General features: G+C 34.6%; 1 protein-coding gene across 1 annotated transcript in view; it reads left to right on the top strand.

Moving 5' to 3' along the window:
• The first annotated feature begins 806 nt into the window (after positions 1 to 806).
• Positions 807 to 23,067, top strand: part of LOC143239619 (uncharacterized) — a 49,620-nt gene continuing 27,359 nt past the window's right edge. The window contains exon 1 of the mRNA XM_076480905.1: positions 807 to 3,079. Within this exon, the coding sequence (XP_076337020.1) occupies positions 998 to 2,716 (1,719 nt within the window). The 5' untranslated portion in view covers positions 807 to 997 and the 3' untranslated portion in view covers positions 2,717 to 3,079. The remainder of the gene's footprint in view (positions 3,080 to 23,067) is intronic.

Below are 23,067 nucleotides of genomic sequence, written 5' to 3'. Positions count from 1 at the left end.
TTACATTAAAATTCAAGTTACTCATGACACAAGTTAATAACGTATGTAGACATTATATGCTCTACATTATTATTCAAGTTACTCATAACACAAGTTTATAAGGTATGTACATATGAAATATTATTCTTTATAATTCAAGGTACTCATAACACAGATTAATAACGTGTGTAGATAATATATGTTCCACATTATAATTGACGTTACTCATGACACAAGCTAATAACGTATGTAGATATAAAATGTTCTACATTATAATTCAAGTTAAACATGACACAAGGTAATGACGTACGCAGTTATTAAATTTTCTAAATTATAATTCAAGTTACTCATGACACAAGGTAATGACGTATGTAGATATTATATGTTCTACATTATAATTCAAGTTACTCATGACACAATGTTATAACATATGTAGATATCAAATGTTCTACATTATAATTCAAGTTTCTCATGGCACATGGTAATAACGTATGTAGATATTAAATGTTGTACATTATAATTCAAGTTACTCATGACGCTGATCTCTTTATTTCCTATTTATTTTTTTTATGATTTTCTGACTTTCATTCTTAAAACCTTTCATATATTTATATCAACACAAGTTTATTCACAGGCTATTGATGCCATTTTTCATGTTCAACGAGAAAACCTGAGATAAAATGATATCAGAGTTATTAAGTACGTGATCAAATCTGCAGATTTGAGGTTTCCTCTTGCACGCATGCTCTTGGTGCGCGTGCTTGTCTGACTGCAACGTTAAACGAATTCGGCCAGTTCGGTCTTTTGGTGCGTGCGTGACTCGTCATGTACGAGCCACGAGATATTACGAAACTCACAGAATACTCTAAACGACCAGCTCCACGTGAGTGAGATCCGCGACCATTCGCTCTCATTAAGTCGGAGTACCCTACTTATATCAATAAATGCTTGCCAGGTCTGGGTACTCAGCTGACTCCCATGTGAGCTAGCTGGATCTAACTTCCCTTCTCTCTCTACGATGAACAGCGCTGCAGTAATCGGACGTCAGCTACGTCAACACAACACCAGCAGGGTATCTGGACCAGTTATACCCCCCACACCTTTAACCAAACCTCGAGCAACTGCTCCATCCCATCAAACTCTCTATCCGTATCCGGCTCCGAACTACCCTCAGGGGCAGCAGGGTAAGTCTTCTGAGGAGGAGATAAAACCTAAAGGGTTCGCCGCACTGAGGAATAAACTATCGTGGAGTTGTTGTTGGGGGGCTATTAAGTCCTTTAGTGTGGGAAGTTTACTAATCATGGTAGGAATTACGATGTCAGTTGTGGGTTTCTATGCTGGCCCGCTCTCAACCCACAAGGTACAGAGGCACAACGAAACTGTCAGTATAATAAATGAACATCGTCAGTACCATCTACACAACTTGACCTACGTAGGACCTGCTCTAATGGGGATCGGAGGAATTGCACTGGTTGCTGCTTGTGTCATGTTTGAAGGGAAGGATACAAGTGTTAAAATTGTCCCTTCTGACCAGTGTCCAAGGGACAGTGATGCTATGTTGTCTGAATATTTACTAGATGGACAGATTTCATCAAAAGACACTCTAACAGTGGCTACCCGTTTTGGAAATTATCTAACTGTTCCAAATTCTTCTCCATTCTTCCCTGTTCGGAAGCCTTCTATGGTTTCCATTGTGTCAGAAAGGAGGCCATCTTATGTACGTCCAACAACTTCTGAACCACAAAGTACCTTGCATATTACAAATGGTTCACGACCACAACTTCCTCTACCAATGAAGCCTTGGCCACCTCCACCTTATATAAATAGTCCACAGATTGAAGACGAATTTGTCCCATCCCCTCAGGACATTGACCTACTAGATCCAGATGGTTGCGAAACTCCTATTCTCTGTTCCTTGGATTCCTTGGACTTGGAACTGCATGTCATAGACTGTCCTATGGTTGTTAGGGTCCAGGTTGAATCTGGTCATTTGGCATCAGTAGAAAGTGACGGACTTTCAGATACTGACTCGTCAGAAGTAGAACAACCAAGATCCCATGATCCAGTTGATGAGGAGAAGGAAGATTCACTCTTACGTAATAAATCATTGTCATTAAAAACATTAAACGATTCCTTTTCAGGTACCAAACTAAGATTGTCAAAACCTTCAAGCAAGCATTCATTGAGTAGTAGACAATTATCATCTGTGGATACAAAGGATCCTATTCAAAGTGGTAATCCCGAGCCATCCTCAGCTTCAGAAACCCCCTTTATAAGCTTGAAGTCACAACTGCCAGAAACAACAGAGAAATGCTTTCAACACATCATACAGAACACTTCTTTTAGCAATGGAAGTAAACCTTCAACAATTACGGAAGATGAGGATGATGACGACGAACGTGGTGAGCAAGCACCACTGATTAAGGAGTGTAAAGTGAAAGCTCCATCAGTTGGAAAGTCCAGCAATCATCTTTACCAATTCAGTGAAATGCCTCAAACAGAAGAGCTCAAAACAGCTTCCCCTACACTTAAGACTTTCCCTTGTATCACAGACTATGACACTCTCACTTCTGCAAGTGGCTATCTTTCACTGAGCACAGAATGTAACCATCAGCAACAAACTGATATTGTCAACGATAAGACCGTTATCCCCTTTGTAAAGATAGTAGAAAGTGGTTCTGAAAATCAACTGAGACATTCCTTTCCAAATGGCCGAAAGTGTGGAATATCCAGCTAGCAACGTTAAACCCTAAATAACTGGAAAAACAAGAGATGATCCTTATCTTCCCCTCAAACCTGCCTCACTCATGGATTGGGGAAGTCAATTAACCCATGCCTCGTCTTATGTAATTACAATGTAGATATATATCTCTAACCCAACCTTCGTGACTTACTTGAACTGGAATCGTTGTGCCTTTTGAGTGATGTATTGAAACAGTTAGCGTTTAATAATGGAAATTTATTCACGTTTATCAAGTTTATTCTTTCACAATTTCGCGCACTTATCAACGCCTTTTGCTTTTCTCCTGGTTTTCAACTTGTCTTCTGGCGATTAGAATTCTCGGAGCACACAAGTGTTTTTTTTCACAGCCCATATTAGGTAAGTCATAACATAATTAGTTATATATTAATTAATAGATGTCTCTAGCATGAAACAGAAGTTCAATGTCGCTAATGTTTAAATAATTACCCGAATAATAAAGGCTACACTTTAACGTCTACATTATTGAAAAACACGACAATAATGATAACAAGAAAACATGAAGGTTTAAACTTTAGGTGGAAAATTTGAACCGCGTAGAGAGCATAAGATCAGCTTGTTTGTTTGTTTGTTTTGAATTTCGTGCAAAGTTACACGAGGGCTATCTGCTAGCCGTTCCTAATTTAGCAGTGTAAGACTAAAGGGAAAACAGCTGATCATCACCACCCACCGCCAACTTTTGGGCTACTCTTTTACCAACGAATAGTGGGATTGACCGTCACATTATAACGCCCCCACGGCTAAAAGGGCGAGCATGTTTGGTGTGATGAGGATTCGAACCAGCGACTGCGACCCTCAGATTATGAGTGGAGCGCCTTAACCATCTGGCATGCCAGGCCCGTAAGATTAGTTAAGAATGTAATAAAATCGTTTAATAAATAAATTTTAACAAATAAATTGACAAAAACCAAACAGAAGTGGACTTTTCTATAGCAGCATCGGAATAATTTACGTAACGTATTTACTAAGCGACTTAGTCACTGAGCATCTAATCACAAACGAAAATTTGACAATGGTACAATTAATAATAACAACAGGTAAACTGAGACTACAGAAATAACATTTAAAACAGCAACAGTAACTAACACATTTACGACATCCTCACACAGAGGTTAAGGGACTCGCACCTGCACCTTGAAGTACATGTTTTAGACACTTGGCAGCAGGATCCAATTAATGTGAATTCATCTGGTAGAAAAAAGTCAGAACTGTGGAGTTGGTTATAACTCATATTTTAAAGACATGTCAGTACAACCTAATTGATGTGAGTCTGTACGATAGACAATAATAAGTACCACGGAGTTGGTTATCTATATATAGAAAAAGCTAATGTCTGTCTGTCCGCAAAACTTCTCCCACAGTTTAAGACAAATTTGGATGAAAGTTCGCACGATTTTTCAACATCGTAAGGGAAATGTATCACAAAGAAATGTATTACAAAGACGGCTGGTATTAAAAACTATTTTAGTTAATGTTTTTAATACTTACTCCAGCCATTTTTGTAATACATTCTTACTTCTAGCGGGTTTCTAGTCATCATGAATCATGTGGGGAAGTTCATAACAAAGTTTTATTACAGTTCGGTCTCTTATAACAAACTTTATTCAGTTCACGTGTCCACCTTTTAAAGAAATATCTCAATACCGGCTTTATATCGCACCAAAGGGAAAACTGTTATACAATAGTTCCTCTTTACAATTTAACAAATAATATAAACTAATTTTATAACACTTACACCCTTTTTACAATTAAAAAAATAATATAGCCTAATTTTGTAACACACCCTCTTCAGAATTTAAAAGATAATATAACCTTATTTTATAATATTTGCACCCTCTTTACAATTTAAAAAATAACCGTATTTTACTTTTTCCCTAAATCTCTTCCTTGATGGAGAAATTTTATTTATTTCTTTTTTATAATGTACATTAATTTTATACATTTATTATTATCAACTAAATTGTGGTAAAAGAAGTTTAATGCAGAATTTAAAAGCGAGTTTTCTCACCAGAGAATCATCGTTTCTTTAACTCCTTAAAAACCTAAACGTAAACGTGAACAGAATTGCTCTGTGACTGAAAAAATAACAAGTCTTTCGTATGGAGTTATTTTCGTACAAATTTGCAAGACGTCTGTAATGCCCAATCTTGGTAAGTTACAGAAGTCTCTTTACCTCAGTTTGAGTGGAAAATGATTTAGAAAAATTGTCAAACGGAAAACTAACTTATCATGGAATAAGTGTGAAACCTCAGGATGTAAGTTACAGTTTGTTTGTTTGTTTTTGAATTTCGCACAAAGCTACTCGAGGGCTATCTGTGCTAGCCGTCCCTAATTTAGCAGTGTAAGACAAGAGGGAAGGCAGCTAGTCATCACCATCCACCGCCAACTCTTGGGCTACTCTTTTACCAACGAATAGTAGGATTGACCGTCACATTATAATGCCCGCACGGCTGAAAGGGCGAGTATGTTTGGCGCGACCGGGATGCGAACCAGCGACTCTCAGTATTACGAGTCGCACGCCTTAACACGCTTGGCCATGCCGGGCCCATTTATAGTTTGTGTGTGTGTGTGTGTTTTTCTTATAGCAAAGCCACATCGGGCTATCTGCTCAGCCCACGTAAGTTACAGAAAGAAAGGGGTAAGTTTGGTCACCATGTTCTGAAGTATATAGTATCCAGTGAGAATAAGCAGAGAACAAACTCGAAATGCATATGGACATCAAACTGCTGACCAAATAGTTTCTTCGATTAACTCATATATTAAGAACACGTTACTACAATTCACTTCATATGAGTCCATTCGGTAAACAAGAGTCACTACTATGGATTCGTGATGGCAAGAAACCCACTTGAAGTAAAAATTTATCTCAAGGCGGCTAATATGGGTATTAAAACTTGTATCAAAATAAAGTAGAGAACAACGTTTCGAGCTGTCTTGAGATGCATCAGTAGTATGGGGCTGGTTATAACTCATATTTTGAACACGTCAGTACAATCCAGTTGATGAGAGTCTGTTTGTTATTTGTTATTTGAATTTCGCACAAAGCTACTCGAGGACTATCTTCGCTACCCGTCCCTGATTTAGCAGTGTAAGACTAGAGGCAAGCCACTAGTCATCACCACCCACCGCCAACTCTTGGGCTACTCTTTTACCAACGAATAGTGGGATTGACCGTCACATTATAACGCTCCCACAGCTGAAAAGGCGAGCATGTCTGGTGCGACGGGGATTCGAACCTGCGACCCTCAGATTACGAGTCAAACGCCTTAACTCACCTGGCCATGGCGAACCTGGTGCGAGTCTATTCGGTAAAGAAGAGTTATTCTTGTATAATGGACCAAAATCCAAATAAAATGATTGGAGTAGTACAATTTAGTGCATTCTAAAATGTACAGTGGAATGGATCTTACTTTGTACAGTAGAACGGATCTAACTTTGAACAGTAGAGTGAATTCTACCCTGTAGGTTGGTTAGTCGGTTTACAAGATACAGATTTTACATTTTGTAGTTGAATAAATTCTTCGAGTGAGTAGATGTAAGTCTTGTCCATATTGTGGTTTAGTCTAAAATCTTCCGCACCCTATAATTAGCTCAAATATACATTGTGTTAGAGCACTAAGGGGTGATTTCAATACCTTTATTAGAAAAGCGTCTTTTAATTGCAGTGCGTCAAACTTAAGATCTATATTTGTACTTGATATCTGGTTTTAATTATCTTTTTAAGGATAAAGACCCTCCCTTTGGCATAGCGTTATGTCTACGGACTTACAACGCTAACTCCGGAGTTGAATTCTTCGCGGTAGACACAAGGGATATCCAAAGGTGGATTTCATCTAAAACAATCAGAGTAATAGTTATTTTACGTTAGAGGTCACTAGATGTAATAGATTAGATAACAATGAATGTGCTTTAAGCTACATCTTTGTTATATATTTCTAAACAAATCGAAAACAAAACACAAAGAGAGGATAAATCAGAGAAACATGTCAGCTATTATTATTCATTGATTAAAGTTTTAGAACCGGATTTCTCTAAAGTAGATGATGTCTAAATTACATTTCTCTTATCTCGGGTCGTGGAAGTAACGTTTCATTGACACTTTGGAGTAACTTATAGTCCCCAGAGACGGTCTCGCCCTACGTTTATGTTATGAATCTAAGTTAACTAAACTAGACACAATTTTATCTTAAGAAACAGATAAGGAAACACTTTGATGCAAATAAAGCCCTGACAATCATTAGTAAAACAGTCAGTAGCTAAAAAAAATCCTCGTTGACGTATAAACAGCTCAATGAGAAAGTGAGGAAGAAGAGAATCTAATTAACTCCTGAGTTCCAGTTAGATAACCGAACGACAAACAACAACAGTAGCCATAATAAGGTCTGAAATGATAGTTTGTAGTAGGTTTTCTTTACTGTTTTTACCTTTCATAGATTTTACATTGTCAAACGTACAGTTCTGTCGCGTTAATCCTGGTATGATCAGTTTGATTACTGACCAAGAATTTTCCGGAACGTTGTTAACAATCACAACTGAATCTGATATTTGATCTTCACGTTTCTTTTCCTGTCTGAGAAACTCGGGGGGGGAAGTGAAAAAATCTCCACAAAAAATACAAAATTGGAATGAACCAAATCAAATTCCAATGATTAGGAAATGTTGTGGATTTTCTAAGATAAATATTGAATTCATCACCAGCAGATACTAAGACATCACAGGACAAAGGTTTCTGTTATCAGGACATACTAAGCCGCCATATTAGAGTTTAACAATCGTGGCTGTGCGCTAACCATGAGTACTACCAAGCCAATTTGAAGACTATGGACGAGTGGTTATAAAGTTCCGGACGAATTCCAGTCTAATCTAGTGTATCTATTTCCCTCATATTCATTGAGGTGAGAAAGAAGTGAATACACTACATTAAAAGTATATACATCATTTGCTATTGGGTGTTAAACTTTATACATTTCAAAATGATTGTTTGGTGGATGTTATCAAATTGGATTCCAACACAAACCTAATTGTCTCTAACACGTTAAGCAAAACTTGTTTATTTCTAGTAAAATTCAGAAAGGATTGAATTACTAAGTGAATGTTACTGCTCAAACATTTGATACAAAAACTGAAACTTTATACAACTAACAGATGTATTTCTGCGATACAGAGTAAGGGTTTTATCAAGTGTTTGTTTTTTAAATTGAAACATGTCAATACAAAGGTTTCAAATACATACGAAATATTACTCATGTCCACTGGGATTGACCTTTCAAATAACATTCTATTTCCTACTTTAATTCAGTTGTTTTTTATCACAAAATGATAACTAAAAAAATTAAAAATACTCAATATAAGTGTGTTAATCTTGAAAGCTTATGTGTTTTCTTAGAACAGAGCCACATCGAGCTATTTGATGAGTTCACCAAAGAGAAATCAAACTTCCTGCTATTAACTTTGTAAATCCAAGTGCCTACCGTTGTATCACCAGGTGTTGTCGTTGTTGTTGTTTTGAATTAAGCACAAAGCTACACAATGGACTATCTGTGCTTTGCTTGCCACGAGTATCGAAACCCTGTTTTTAGCGTTGTAAGTCCGCAGACATACCGCTGAGCCACCAGGTGACTTGAAAGTATATAAAAACAATGTATGAAAAATAAATCCTTTAATGATTGGTTGGATTTGAAAACGACATGCAATTATAAACAATTAATGTTTTGCTGGTTACTAATGTAGATAGCGTTTATGCTATTGTCCTAAGTATGTCGGTAATAATTAGAAGTACATAGACTGTATGTACACCCATATAATGAGACAGGAAACTGGGTAAATCTCATCAGTGCCCCTCGTGGCCATCCCGATTAAACGGTCTATGTTTAGTCATCACTGAGATTATGAAATCTAAATATTTTAAAAGAACAATAACTTCTTGGCACAACCAGAGACGTTCCTAGTTGGTTTGTGAAGTCCAAACGTAAAATCCTAAGAGTAGTTAGAAGACAGACACACTCCTCTCAGAAATACGGTATTGTAGCCTCCACGAAATTCAATAAACTACTTTACAGATGCTTAAAAATATGCAGGAAAGACTGATTTTAAATACTTTTGTCATTTTTATCGGCTATCTTTTACTCAGTGTACTAGTGCTCGATTAGCGCATGCGTAGTGGCTTCTTCAGTGAGCAACTTTAGTAGAAAAGAGTAAATAAATAATAGGATAAAGAGTTTGTTTTTGATTATCGCACAAAGCTACTCGAGGGCTATCTGTGCTAGCCGTCCCTAATTTAGCAATGTAAGACTAGAGGGAAGACAGCTAGTCATCACCGCCAACTCCTGGACTACTCTTTTACTAACGAATAGTAAGTGGTATTGACCATCACATTATAACGCCCCCACGGTTGAAATGGCAAGTATCATTGGTGGGACGGAGATTCAAACTCTGACCCTCAGATTACGAGTCCAACGCCTTAACTCACCTGGTCATGCCGGGCCGTCTGGAAAACTGTAATGACAAAATTGAGAAAGCACAAAATGGTTGAATAAGACACTTGTAGAAGGAATTAGTAAGGGCAAACCAGTCACGCCTCTTTTTTAGCATCCACCCAAAAGTTCCAACACAAAACACGATCTACTGTTAAACATGGAGTAAAAGAAACAATTTGGTTTATACCAAACTACCACTACTGCTGTTTCATTTGTTAAGGCAGGAACATCCTGGAACAATCGAGTCACGTCACTAATTCAACAACATTGCCCAATTCAGAAACAAACAGAATATGGCGTAAAGGTGCTCTAAGAGGGTTATTAAGCTCAGCGTGAGATAGTTTCAAAGATGAACATACAGAATACGAAACAATCTTATAGCCCATATAAACGTATCAGCTCTAACAACATTTAGTGGCGTTTCAGCTGAGAGCCGTAAAACTATGAACCAAGCCTCCGTTTTAGAATAATGTACAAAAAAGAGATGTGTGGAAGATTCAGAAAGACTTGCTCAATTATCTTACCCAAATACTTCTCGTTAAGTGATGAACTCACTAGCACATGACAAATTGATAAATGATCAGGATATGGAATTATGTTAAAATTAAGTATCTCTCCAGTTGGTGACAGAACTTGAATCTATTTACATTGCAGATCAGGTTACAGAAATATCAATATTAATAAATCAACTTCTCCATCAATAGTATAGAAGAAATGAGTCAATTAATCAAACAGCCATTTACACAGAAAGATGGAAATGAATCACAAGGAAACAGATGGTAACATTAAAGGACATATCGTAAAGAACTATAGATGAAAGCCAATATATAATAAGAACTATTTCCAGAGGATACTAGGAGGCGGAAACATTCAGTTGCGGATTTAGTGTTGAATCATTCCTTGTATACTAGGCCTGAAACTGTGTATAAGTGGAAGCAGCCTGTGTTAAACATTAAGTAAGAAACAAAGCAATTTGTTATTACTACGTGGGCAAGGTTTCCCATTACTTTTACCAAATAAATTTTAAAAAATACCCTCTCCCAAGCGAAATAACTCGTAATAGAATTATTTTTAACACTTGTATAGTGAGTCAATAGGGTGTAAAGGTCGCACTCCTTACATGTGTGTACTGAGTCAATAGGAAGCAAAGGTCATACTTCAAACACCTGTATAAAGTCATATTTCTAACACTTGTATAGTGAGTCGATAGGGTGTAAAGGTCATACTTCCAACATTTATATAGTAAGTCAATATGGTGTAAAAATCATACTTCTAATACTTTTATAGTGCGTCAATAGGGTGTAAAGTTCATACTTCTAATACTTGTATAGTGATTCAGTGGGGTGTAAAGGTCATATTTCCAACATCTGTATAGTGAGTCAATAGAGTGTAAAGGTTACATTCAGTTTTAAGTTCTGCAATACGTCATTTCTCTCTTACAGGGATTCGACCTTAAGTTCTGCCATATGTTCTCTCTCTCTTTCAGGGATTCGACCTTAAGTTCTGACATATGTTCTCTCTCTCTTACAGGGATTCGACCTTAAGTTTTGCCAAATGTCCTCTCTCTCTTTCAGAGATTCAGTCTGAGTATCAGCAACCCATCTGTTTATGTGTCAGTGATCTATTCTCAAGCTCCTTTAAGTGCTAGATTTTTACGATGTGCTAGTTGTGTTGTGTTTAAAGTCAAACCTGGCTAATTTTGCATGCCAAAAAGCACTTAACATGCTTTAATGTAATAATAACTACTGCTAGTAAGACAGTTTTTATAACTGAAAATACTTCGTCATAACACAATATTCTCACAAACAGATCTTCATACTAAGTCTAAATTTGATTTATCAACAAGTTCTCATGCATTCCAAAGAAGACTTGTTACACTTTTTTCCCCAAAACAACAAATTTCTAACCAGTGATTACTTTCGGTACTTAGGATTGTTTGTTTCGGATATTTGTGCAACGTTACATAAAGGCTATTCGCTATTGCGATTCTTAATTTTAAATTGACATACTAGAAGAAGGGCAGTTTACTCAACGACAGTTCTTGGCTTTCAATAGGAAAAAAAAGATTTCACAGTCACACTTATAACGCAACCAAGGCCCCTTATGTGCTGAGCAAAATTTTGAGACATTGGAACGTTAACCGCGGACCCTCATAGGTACATGTATATTCTGGTATATTAGTCACTAAACCACGTCCAAGCCGGGACTCTGGATTATTTAAAACGGGCTTGTGAATTTGGAATTCTACCTTTCCATTGGGTTTTAATGTTAATTTCGTTGAAAATTACTCCCATTATGGGTAAATAAATAATTATAATAATCTATAGACAAAAATATATTTGTGCAACAGTTCTGCACTTTAGTAGGGATACAGAATGTTCAGTGTATTATAGTTACACGCACAAATTATGCAAATTAGCAAGTCACCTGGCAACCACAGTTCTTATAAAATTGTGTTGGAATAGAATGTATAATAACTAAATCTTTGCATTGTTTGGGTTAAGGAGGTAATGTGATTCAACTAATTTGATTGATACTCTTCGTGAAGGTTATGCAACAGCAAAACATTAATCAGCTAGACCATAAACATGGATTCAGATCCAAAATTTAGAATTGTGAAGACGGTGATATCTATTATACTTAATAGTTTTGGAAAACGAATTAACATGAATCAACTTGGGTTACCAAAATCATACAGAAACAGACCTGAAACAAGTCGTATCCTATTTGTAGTAAGTAATGTGGAGTTTTATGCAGTAAAAATCCATGAATACAATCATCAGTGGCATAAACTGTTCGCGTATCCCATGCAAATATGCATAATTTAATCAAGAAGGATTCCTGTCTGAAAATGAGATCAACAGAGTATGGGTTTACCAAAATAAGGTTTCCAGTCACACTTCATTCTCTGCGTTACTCAATCGATTAGAATATGAAACGGATATTCATACCATTACATATTAAAGCATCCATAACATCAAGTTACTGAACGCAACAAGTGGATTGCTGAGTGACTGGCCTGTTGAAACAGGCGAGGAAAACAGTCATCCTCGTACACTAGATGGATCATGTAAAGTGTGATAGGAGGTGCAGTGTGCTTTGGATATGATATCGTTTCGGTGGAACCTTCTGCAATAGAAATTGAGCTACAAGGTTATTGGCAAGATTCATTATGTCAGACAGAACATGACATAATGTGATTACACGACAATATAACTTACTCGACCTTTGTTTACCGATAGACTTGTCTGATGATTCTGTTTTTCGTATATATATACTAATACAAGTGGGAAAAAATTAAAAATTAGGAATTACATGTAGAAGTGGGAATACCAAAAAGCAAGGAAACAAGGTAGGAATGTGTGGGGCAACATTACAACACTTCGTGATTTTTGAGAATGCGCAACCTCAAAAAGAGTTTGGCCATGGTTTTGTCCATTTCTAATTTGTGTGTTTTTTTAACTTAATAAATGTTTAAACTAAGTGGAAGTTGTGCACAACTAAATTTTTCTGTCGTAACCTTTGTTTCAGCAAACAAATACAGTTATGTAATCAATTTACGCGAAACTAACAAAACGTATGACACCATAAAGGAAGTGTTTGATGTCATAAGTGAAACAGGAAACTCCAATAATCATACTTATGGGAAATAGTAGAACTATTTAACTGGTTAGAAATAGACAAGAAGAATAGCATTAAAACCACAGATTTTTGAAATGTTAAAATTTGTTAGTATTTTTAAAGGATTAAATGATGACAATTTTACGGTTTTGTGAATATCTTATTTTTTACTTTACAGACTTTCTTAAATCATTGTACGCTACAATGTGTGTAAAGCGCTTATAAAGTTTATTTACATGCCGTTTGCAGTGTTTCATATTTTATTTTCTATAGCACATCTTTCACACATGACACATTCCTACTATGAGTCATACCATGCCTACGATAGTGGCCTCATTATACCAAACATATATACTCTATATACCGAGTCTTGTTTCGTTCTTTTGTTCACTTTTACGCACACATGCTGACAGACCTTTCTATCTCGTATATTTATAAGTATATAACGATAATCTGTCTCGCTATTCTGTACATTAGTAAATATATGCTGATAGACTTGTCTGACTATTCTGTATATTTGTAAGTATATGCTGATAGACTTGTCTGACTATTCTGTACATTAGTAAATATATGCTGATAGACTTGCCTGACTATTCTCTATATTTGTAAGTATATGCTGATAGACTTGTCTGACTATTCTGTATATTTGTAAATATATGCTGATAGACTTGTCTGACTATTCTGTATATTTGTAAGTATATGCTGATAGACTTGTCTGACTATTCTGTATATTTGTAAGTATATGCTGATAGACTTGTTTGACTATTCTGTATATTATTTGTAAGTATATACTGATAGACTTGTTTGACTATTCTGTATATTTGTAGGTATATGCTGATATTCTTGTCCGACTATTCTGTATATTTGTAAGTATATGCTGATAGACTTGTCTGACTATTCTGTATATTAGTAAGTATATGCTGATAGACTTGTTTGACTATTCTGTATATTTGTAAGTATATGCTGATAGACTTGTCTGTCTATTCTGTACATTTGTAAGTATATGCTTGGTGGATAACTCAGAAGAATGATCTATATTTTCATACATATACACTGATAGTTAACAAGATCGAAGATATGATACGTAAGGAAGAAACGATAATGATACAGAGACACAGAAATGGATTGAAACCAACAAGAAGGAAAGTTGGAAATCGGTGAGATGAAGTCACGAATGACGTAAGATGAGTCGAATATTTAGTTTAACGTAAGAAGTAGTTGGTCACATTTTGTCCATCCAAAGGATAATGTAAAAAACCCGAAATAATTTTATAAAACATGAAAATTACATTGAACCAAACATAATGACCTTTGTACGTGGTCATCAGAAAAGTTGAAAACGTACGTTTTATTTTGTGGACTTGGCTTTAAATGTCACTGTGGTATTCTAATATGGCTTCTTTCCTGTTAGATGGCTTTGTCAAAGCCTAAAATCAATTGAAATCACTGTGGAAGATTATTAGCCGATTATCTGCCATCGGGTACGGACGGAAGAACTTGTAATTATTAAATTTTTTTACAACGATTTTCACAGAAGAAGAACTTAAAATGAATCCTTACCATTTCATTGTAGTTGTTGTTGCGAACAGAGCTATACGACGGAATATCTGCACTGTGCTTACCACCAGTATCGTTTGTTTTTGAACAATAGAGGGCAGCTCTTTCCTCATTGTGACAGAAGTTGTCCTCTCGTGTTATTTTCTGGGGTTATCCCCCCAGAGTTGTCCTCTGTACTAATCACGTTCTGTAAGACTAATGTTCTACCAACTGTAAGATATAGTTCCATAAACAGATCTATTATTCATATCAAGCTCACAAATACGAACCTGTTTCTAATTGTTAAAATAATTAAAAACCAAATGTCTCAGAAATAAAAGAACAAAAACAAAATTAACTGAACTTTCCACAGTGTTCGTATTTAATACTTTTCTCTTTTCGTTAAAATAGCGATATTTCACCCCCTTTGTATATCCGGTTCTAAGACGTGTCGGAACTACCAAAAGGCACTCATAAATATGTGTGGGTTTACATATTTAAATACATGAATTGTAATTAAACTTCATATATCGTATTCAGTGTTTCATTTCACCTCCGATGTTCAACAGTCTTGATGGGTGATGGAAGGGTGTAGAAGTATTCTTTAAAATAATTCGATATTTTCACATTAGGATACCTTAACTTAATATATCAACTATCACTCCCATAACACATTCACAGCTTAAAGTATGGGAATTTATTTATTTGTAAAATGCTATAGAATGGGCGAACTATGTTCTGTCCACCACAGGTGTCGAAACCCGGTTTCTAGCATTGCAAGTCTGCAGACATACTACTGTGCCACGGATGAGGGGGCCAAGGGTGGGGAACAGTTTGTGGAATTGCACAGATTAGAACCCAGCTCGTCGCACCAAGATCCAGAGTTGTATGTAATCTACCTTATGTTGTAGTACATAAAAAAATATTTATCTTGTACTGAAATCGAAGCATCGACACTTAATCATTTCTTAGTGTAACAAAATCATAACAATAAATATGTAACATGTAATAGACTGTTTTAATAAACACTGACAACTACTGCATTAAAGTGGTAGGATATATCTGTCAACATTCACTGGTATTGTAGAACTACGACAGTTTAAGTCGTTCTCTTAACAACTAGCGTGTAAATTGCAGTATTGTAAATATATACACGTACACTTATAATTACTGTTTACGTTTAGAGTTGGTTCATAGCAATGTATTTCTTTATACCTTCTATTAGCCACACTCTGTTGCGTTGTAAAGCTACACGAGGGCTATCTGCGCTAGCCGTCCATAATTTAGCAGTGTAAGACAAGAGCTAAGGCAGCTAGTCATCACTACCCACTACTTGGGAGTACACTTTTACCCAAGAATACTGAGACTCACCGTCGCATTATAATGCACCCACGGCTGAAAGGGCGAACACGTTTAGTGAGACGGGGATTCGAACCCACGACCCTCGGATTATGAGTCGAGCGCCGTAACCACCTGGCCATGCCGGGCCTGTAAGAACGAATAAAAATTATCGGTTTTTAATGTGCACTTCTTAACTTTAAACATTGTAAGATTGATTGTGTTGTGTATACTACACTGCTATCTTCCAGGGAAATGGTTTCACGTCAGAATACTGCAGTTAAACACATGCACACAATATATGTATTTCACATAAATATACACTCACATAGCATGCAGCTTGGATTAAAATACTAGTCGCATGTTTTATGAGACATATAAAATTTTTACACAACCTCAGTTTGTTTTTTGTTTCAACTAAAAATTATTCTATCTCATAATTAGGGGCCTTCAGTGCAGTCTTACGGAAATTATGATCTATACTGTTTTATAATTAGGTAATTTTTGTGAAGAAGAGTGTTATTAATACATAATTTTTAATAAAACATTATTCTAGCTGAATTACTGACGTTAATTCTAAGGTAATACTTTCACACTGCACAGAACCAAATTCAAAACTTAAAAAAACAAGAAATATACAATAACCAACCCCTCTATCGTTTGAATTATTTAAGCGCAAAATGAAACAATGGAAAATAATTTTCTTACTCGCGTCTATTAAACCTTATATTTGAAATGCGAAATTCATTAGACGCCCCCTAATTTCCTGATAGAAGAAGAACACGGTAGCCGTTGGTCTTGCGTGTCAGTCGGTAGTGTTGCTAAGGTTCCGAGATGTACAGATGCGTCTCCAACACCAGCACTGTAAAGCTGGGTTACACCTACATCGATTCTATGTATATCGAATTCGATTCTCTTCTCATGAAAGACAGAAATTAATTGGCTTTTCAAAATCTTAGATAGTATAGAACTTTAAACAAAGTAACTTCCAAGTGTCTTCTTAGTAGCTTCTAAAGATGAAAACCAAGCAGAGACTATAGTTAGTTTATTGGTCTAGGTCGTACCTTTATAAAGTGAATACACGAATAAACAATCTAAACTTGACATGCAATTAAAGTGATATTATCTTTATTGTTTTCACAACCTACCCGTTGTTATTGAATATCCTCTTTCCATAACTCAATCATTGCATGTACACAACATATTTTAGCACTACCGTATTTTACGCCTTGTAAGACACACTTTTTTCTTTAAAAAATATCCTCATGCGTCTTCCAAAACAAAAGTGGTGGATTAGGGCAAGAGGCTACCTTAGGATTTACTCAAAACGGCCTCTCATACAGATCGTAATTTCACTACTTACCAATTACAAGTATTTTCAATAACATAAAACATTCAGTTTAACTAATATTGTCGCTATACTGTGAAGATTATAATGTATTTGATTGTATTTACTTAGTAGGTTGAAAAAAGTCAAGGTTACATCAAGGTGTTGGTTGCTGAGGCAAAATATTTTTTCTTAGAAATGTCTTTACAAAATTAGGGTGCGTCTTCCACGATGTGGCATCTTACAAGGCGTGAGGTACAGTAATCAACCATTGTTTCTACGACTAGAAAGTCTGTGGTTCATTAGTAATCCTACAACGTTAAAATTGAAGGTTCAATTCCTGTTTCGGATACAGCGCAGATATCCCACTGTGTACCTACGAAAAAGAAACATCACACAACCAAACAAACAAGTAATTTGGAAAAATAATCTTCTTCCTGGTTAATAGCTAGCTTTTATACTTGACTTACATTATATTACCAGAAGAGAGACATTTACTTACAGCATATTTCTAGAAGGGAGACATCTATTAGTAATCTCAAGCAAACATCTATTAGTAATCTCAAGCAAACATCTATTTCAAACCACACCCATTATTCACGTAACAGTTTTTATACTTCCAGATATTATTGTGTTTTTTTTTACAAGCTTAAGAGTCCAGTAGTCTAGGTAAGTTTAAATGTGTATGTTTTTTACAGTTTCTGAAGCGGACAAGCCAATTGACCATAAACATGATTCCATAAACAGTATTGATTATACTGGGTAGCATATCGAATGTCATTTCATATCGGTTTATTGTTTACAATTATTATACTTTTATTATAAAGAAATCTCTACTTAGGACTAATCCTAATATATCTAAAGGTTGCTTAATCTTGAAATATTGTATTGGGTTTACGATCGAAAATATCACTAACAACGAGGGTTCCCAAATGAGGAAACAATGCTTTGTGAGCTGTATGCGCAGAAACGTAAACAAAATCAACTTCAATCAACTATATTGATCACTAGCTTTATATGAGGTACAGGAAAACAGTAAATAGTTATTATGATGTACACGATAACAGGAAATTGTTATTATGATGTACAGGATGACAGGAAATAGTTATTATGATGTACAAGATGACAGGAAGTAGTTATTATGATGTAAAGGATGACAGGAAATAGTTATTATGAGGTACAGGATGACAGGAAGTAGTTATTATGATGTAAAGGATGACAGGAAATAGTTATTATGGGGTACGGGATGATAGGAAGTTGTTATTATGATGTACAGGATGAGAAAAAGTAGTTATGAAAGCATACACAGTTGTGGTGGTACCATCTTGAATACTTAATAACATAACGTAGTTACCACATAAGTTAACACTTCATACTTTAGCATGATAATTGAATATTTAAACCATAATATGTTGAGTTGAACTGTGTAACCATAGCAACATGTAATGTTACACTCTGAAACCAAATCATGGCCTAGTCTTCAGAAATGTTTGATGAATGTAGAAAGCTGAGTGTATCACCTGGGTATATCATATTAAACGATAACATTGACGTGTTGTTACCCCTAGCTTGGTATAATTATACTTGGGTCAACTGCTGAGTGTTGTTATAAACGTACAATAAAATAGTTGTATATAACTTATGAAACATAAAGCTACCAAATATAATATAGAATCCAAGATCCATAATCACAGAAATAGAGGGAGAGATTGATATATTACTTCAAACTTGACCCATTCAGCTAGGAGAGTAACAAGTTATTTAAGCAGACCAATTAAAAACCGGTAAAGTATTAACACACCTTCATGAGATGCGCACAACTATAATCTTTCATCCTCCGATAAGCTGATGTTATTATAACAGTAAAAAAACACACACAACAATACAGTATTTTTCAGTGGCATCTTTATGTGTTGAAGTAAAACTGGATTTGATTTCCTTTTGTTTTCACTTTAATTAGGTAGGACTAATGTTGTTAATTACTAGAACTCGATAGCTTTGTTACTTAATGTTGAACAGAAGGTCTGACTAACCAAATCCATAGTTACTAGTCGTGAAGTGGTTATTGTTGTTTTTTTGTAAGTTACTATAATATTTGAAATGTGTTATTCAATTTGTCGAAGAGTTCCAGTATTTCAAACCTACATTTTAGCCTTACACATTTGGATAGTTTTTAAACCTTTCGAAAAATCATATATAGCAGAATAAAATTAAAACGCAGAGACATAAAATCGGATACGAAAATCTTGTCGAGGTAGTAACGAAGCTCAGCAACGTTTCTACAGCAAGTGTAGGAACTACCAGAAGCTATCATCAAAATAACAATTACATTCATTCATAGACAATCCTGCGTCAACTCTGTTTAACTCATTACTATATTTAAGTAGTATTACCTTGTTAGTTTTGTTATTAAGCGTAAAGCTAGACAAGGGGCTATTAGCACTCTACCCATCGCGGATATCGAAACCCGACTTTTAGTCATATCTAACGATATTCAAAGATCAAAATGCCCAAAATTAAGGTGCGGTTCTGTTTTCTTATAGCAAAGCCACATCAGGCTATCTGCTGAGCCTACCGAGGGGAATCGATCCCTTGATTTTAACGTTGTAAATTCGTAGACTTACTGCTGTACTAGCAGGGGACCTAATAGTTAATATCAACAACGATTAAATTCGTCATTACCACAGAAAGAAGTCACAGTGACTGCCATCCATCACTAACATACAAGTGGCGACAGACAGAACATCAAGAACGATTAAATTTAGTCTTTACTCTAGAAAGAAGTCACAGTGACTACTATCCATCACATTACAACAACAACAAATGGAACATAACTACAACAGCAACAATAAAAATGTCACAGCTACAACAACAACAATAGCAACATCACAGCTGCAATAACATCAATGGTAATATTACCGCTACAACAAAAGTAACATCCGAACAACAGTAATAATTACAACAACAACATTAGTAAGAATGCGACTCGTACGTCTTGAAAACCAGTCTAATACTGTTAGTAATTAATACAGTAGCAGTGTTGACAGTAACAAAGTCATTTACGATAAAAAGTAGCAATGGCATTTATGATAAAAATGACAATGTCATTAATGATAAAAAGTGACAATGTGGTTAATGATAAAAGTAACAATGTCATTAATGTTAAAAAATATAATGCCAATAATGATAAAAATGACAATGCCATTAGTGATGAAAAGTAATAATGCCAATAATGATAAAAGTGACAATGTCATTAATGATAAAAGTGACAATGACATTCATTAATGATAAAAAGTGACAATGTCATTAATGATAAAAATAACAATGTCATTAATGTTAAAAAAGATAATGCCAATAATGATAAAAATGACAATGCCATTAATGATGAAAAGTAATAATGACAATAATGATAAAAGTGACAATGTCATTCATTAATGATAAAAAGTGACATTGTCATTAATGATAAAAAGTGATAATGCCAATAATGATAAAAAGTAACAATGTCATTAATGATAAAAGTGACAATGTCATTAATGATAAAAAGTAACAATGTCATTAATGATAAAAGTGACAATGTCATTAATGATAAAAAGTAACAATGCCATTAATGATAAAAAGTAACAATGTCATTAATGCTAAAAGGCGACAATGTTATTAATGATAAAAGTGACAATGTCATTCATTAATGATAAAAGTGGCAATATCATTCATTAATGATAAAACGTGACAATGTGATTAATGACAAAAGTAACAATGTCATTAATGATAAAAAGTGATAATGTGATTAATGATAAAAAGTTACAAAGCCAATAATGACAAAAGTGACAATATCATTAATGATGAAAGTGACAATATCATTAATGATAAAAAGTGACAATGTCATTAATGATAAAAGTGACAATGTCATTCATTAATGATAAAAAGGAGCAATGTCATTAATGATAAAAGTGACAGTGTCATTAATGATAAAAGTGACAATGTCATTCATTAATGATAAAAAGGAGCAATGTCATTAATGATAAAAGTGACAGTGTCATTAATGATAAAAGTGACAGTTTCATTAATGATAAAAGTGACAGTGTCATTAATGATAAAAGTGACAAGGTCATTCATTAATGATAAAAAGAAGCAATGTCATTAATGATAAAAGTGACAGTGTCATTAACGATAAAAAGTGATAATGCCAATAATGATAAAAAGTAACAACGTTATTAATGATAAAAGTGACAATGTAATTAATGATAAAAACGTTACAAAGCCAATAATAATAAAAAGTAACAATGTCATTAATGATAAATGGGACAATGTCATTCATTAATGATAAAAAGTGACAATGTCATTAATGATAAAAAATGGCAATGCCATTAATGATAAAAAGTTACAAAGCCAATAATGATAAAGAGTAACAATGTCATTAATGATAAAAATGACAATGTGATTAATGATACAGAGTGATAATGCCAATAACGATAAAAAGTAACAATGTCATTAATGATAAAAGTGACAATGTCATTAACGCTATAAAGTGACAATGTCATTCATTAATGATAAAAATTGACAATGTCATTAATGATAAAAGTAACAATGTCATTAATGATAAAAAGTGACAATGTAATTCAATAATGACAAAAATTAACAATGTCATTAATGATAAAAGTGACAATGTCATTCATTAATGATAAACAGTGACAATGTCATTAATGATGAAAAGTGACAATGTCATTAATGATAAAAAATAACAATGTCATTAATGATAAAAGTGACAATGTAATGTCATTAATGATAAAAGTGACAATGTCATTCATTAATGATAAAAAGTTACAAAGCCAATAATGATAAAAAGTTACAAAGCCAATAATGATAAAAAGTAACAATGTCATTAATGATAAAAATGACAATGTGATTAATGATACAGAGTGATAATGCCAATAATGATAAAAAGTAACAATGTCATGAATGATAAAAGTGACAATGTCATTCATTAATGATAAAAAGTGACAATGTAATTCATTAATGATAAAAATTAACAATGTCCTTAATGATAAAAGTGACAATGTCATTCATTAATGGTAAAAAGTGACAATGTCATTAATGATAAAAGTCACAATGCCATTCATTAATGATAAAATTCGATAATGATTAATGAAAAGCTACAAATCCAATAATGATAAAAAGTTACAATGTGATAAATGATAAAACGTTACAAATCCAATAATGATAAAAAGGGATAATGCCAATAACGATAAAAGTGACAATGTCATTAATGATAAATGGGGAAATGTCATTAATGATAAAAGTGACAATGTCCTTCATTAATGATAAAAAGTGACAGTGTCGTTAATGATAAAAAGTGACAGTGTCTTTAATGATAAAAAGTGACAGTGTCTTTAATGATAAAAAGTGACAATGTCTTTAATGATAAAAAGTGATAATGCCAATAATGAATGTCGTTAATGATAAAAAGTGACAGTATCATTAATGATAAAAAGTGACAGTATCATTAATGATAAAAAGTGACAGTGTCTTTAATGATAAAAAGTGATAATGCCAATAATGATAAAAAAAACAATGTCATTAATGATAAAAATAGGAATGTCGTTAATGACGAAATGTAACAATGCCTATCTGTTTTTGAATTTCGCGCAAACTACACGAGAGCTATCTGCGCTGGCCGTCCCTAATTTAGCATTGCGAGGGTAGGGAAAAGGCAGCTTGTCATCACTACCCATCGCTAACTCTTGGGCTACTCTTTTAGCCACGAATAGTGGAACTCACCGTCATATTATAACACCCCCACGGCCGAAAAGGCGAGTATGTGTGGTGTGACGGGGATTCGAACCCTCGATTCTCTGATTACGAGTCGAGCGCCTTAACCATCACATTTATGCCGGGCGTAAAAATGTCAATAATGACTACAGATAATAGTGCGAGATCGAAGTTTCAGTAATGACATAGAGAAAACTAATTTACATATAAAATAATACTATCTGTTTAGAACATCGATGTAAGAATGACAGTAACAAAACTTC

This window comes from Tachypleus tridentatus, chromosome 13, assembly GCF_004210375.1.
Source record: "Tachypleus tridentatus isolate NWPU-2018 chromosome 13, ASM421037v1, whole genome shotgun sequence".
Lineage (NCBI taxonomy): Eukaryota > Metazoa > Arthropoda > Merostomata > Xiphosura > Limulidae > Tachypleus > Tachypleus tridentatus.
This window is presented reverse-complemented; position numbering and strand designations above follow the sequence as displayed.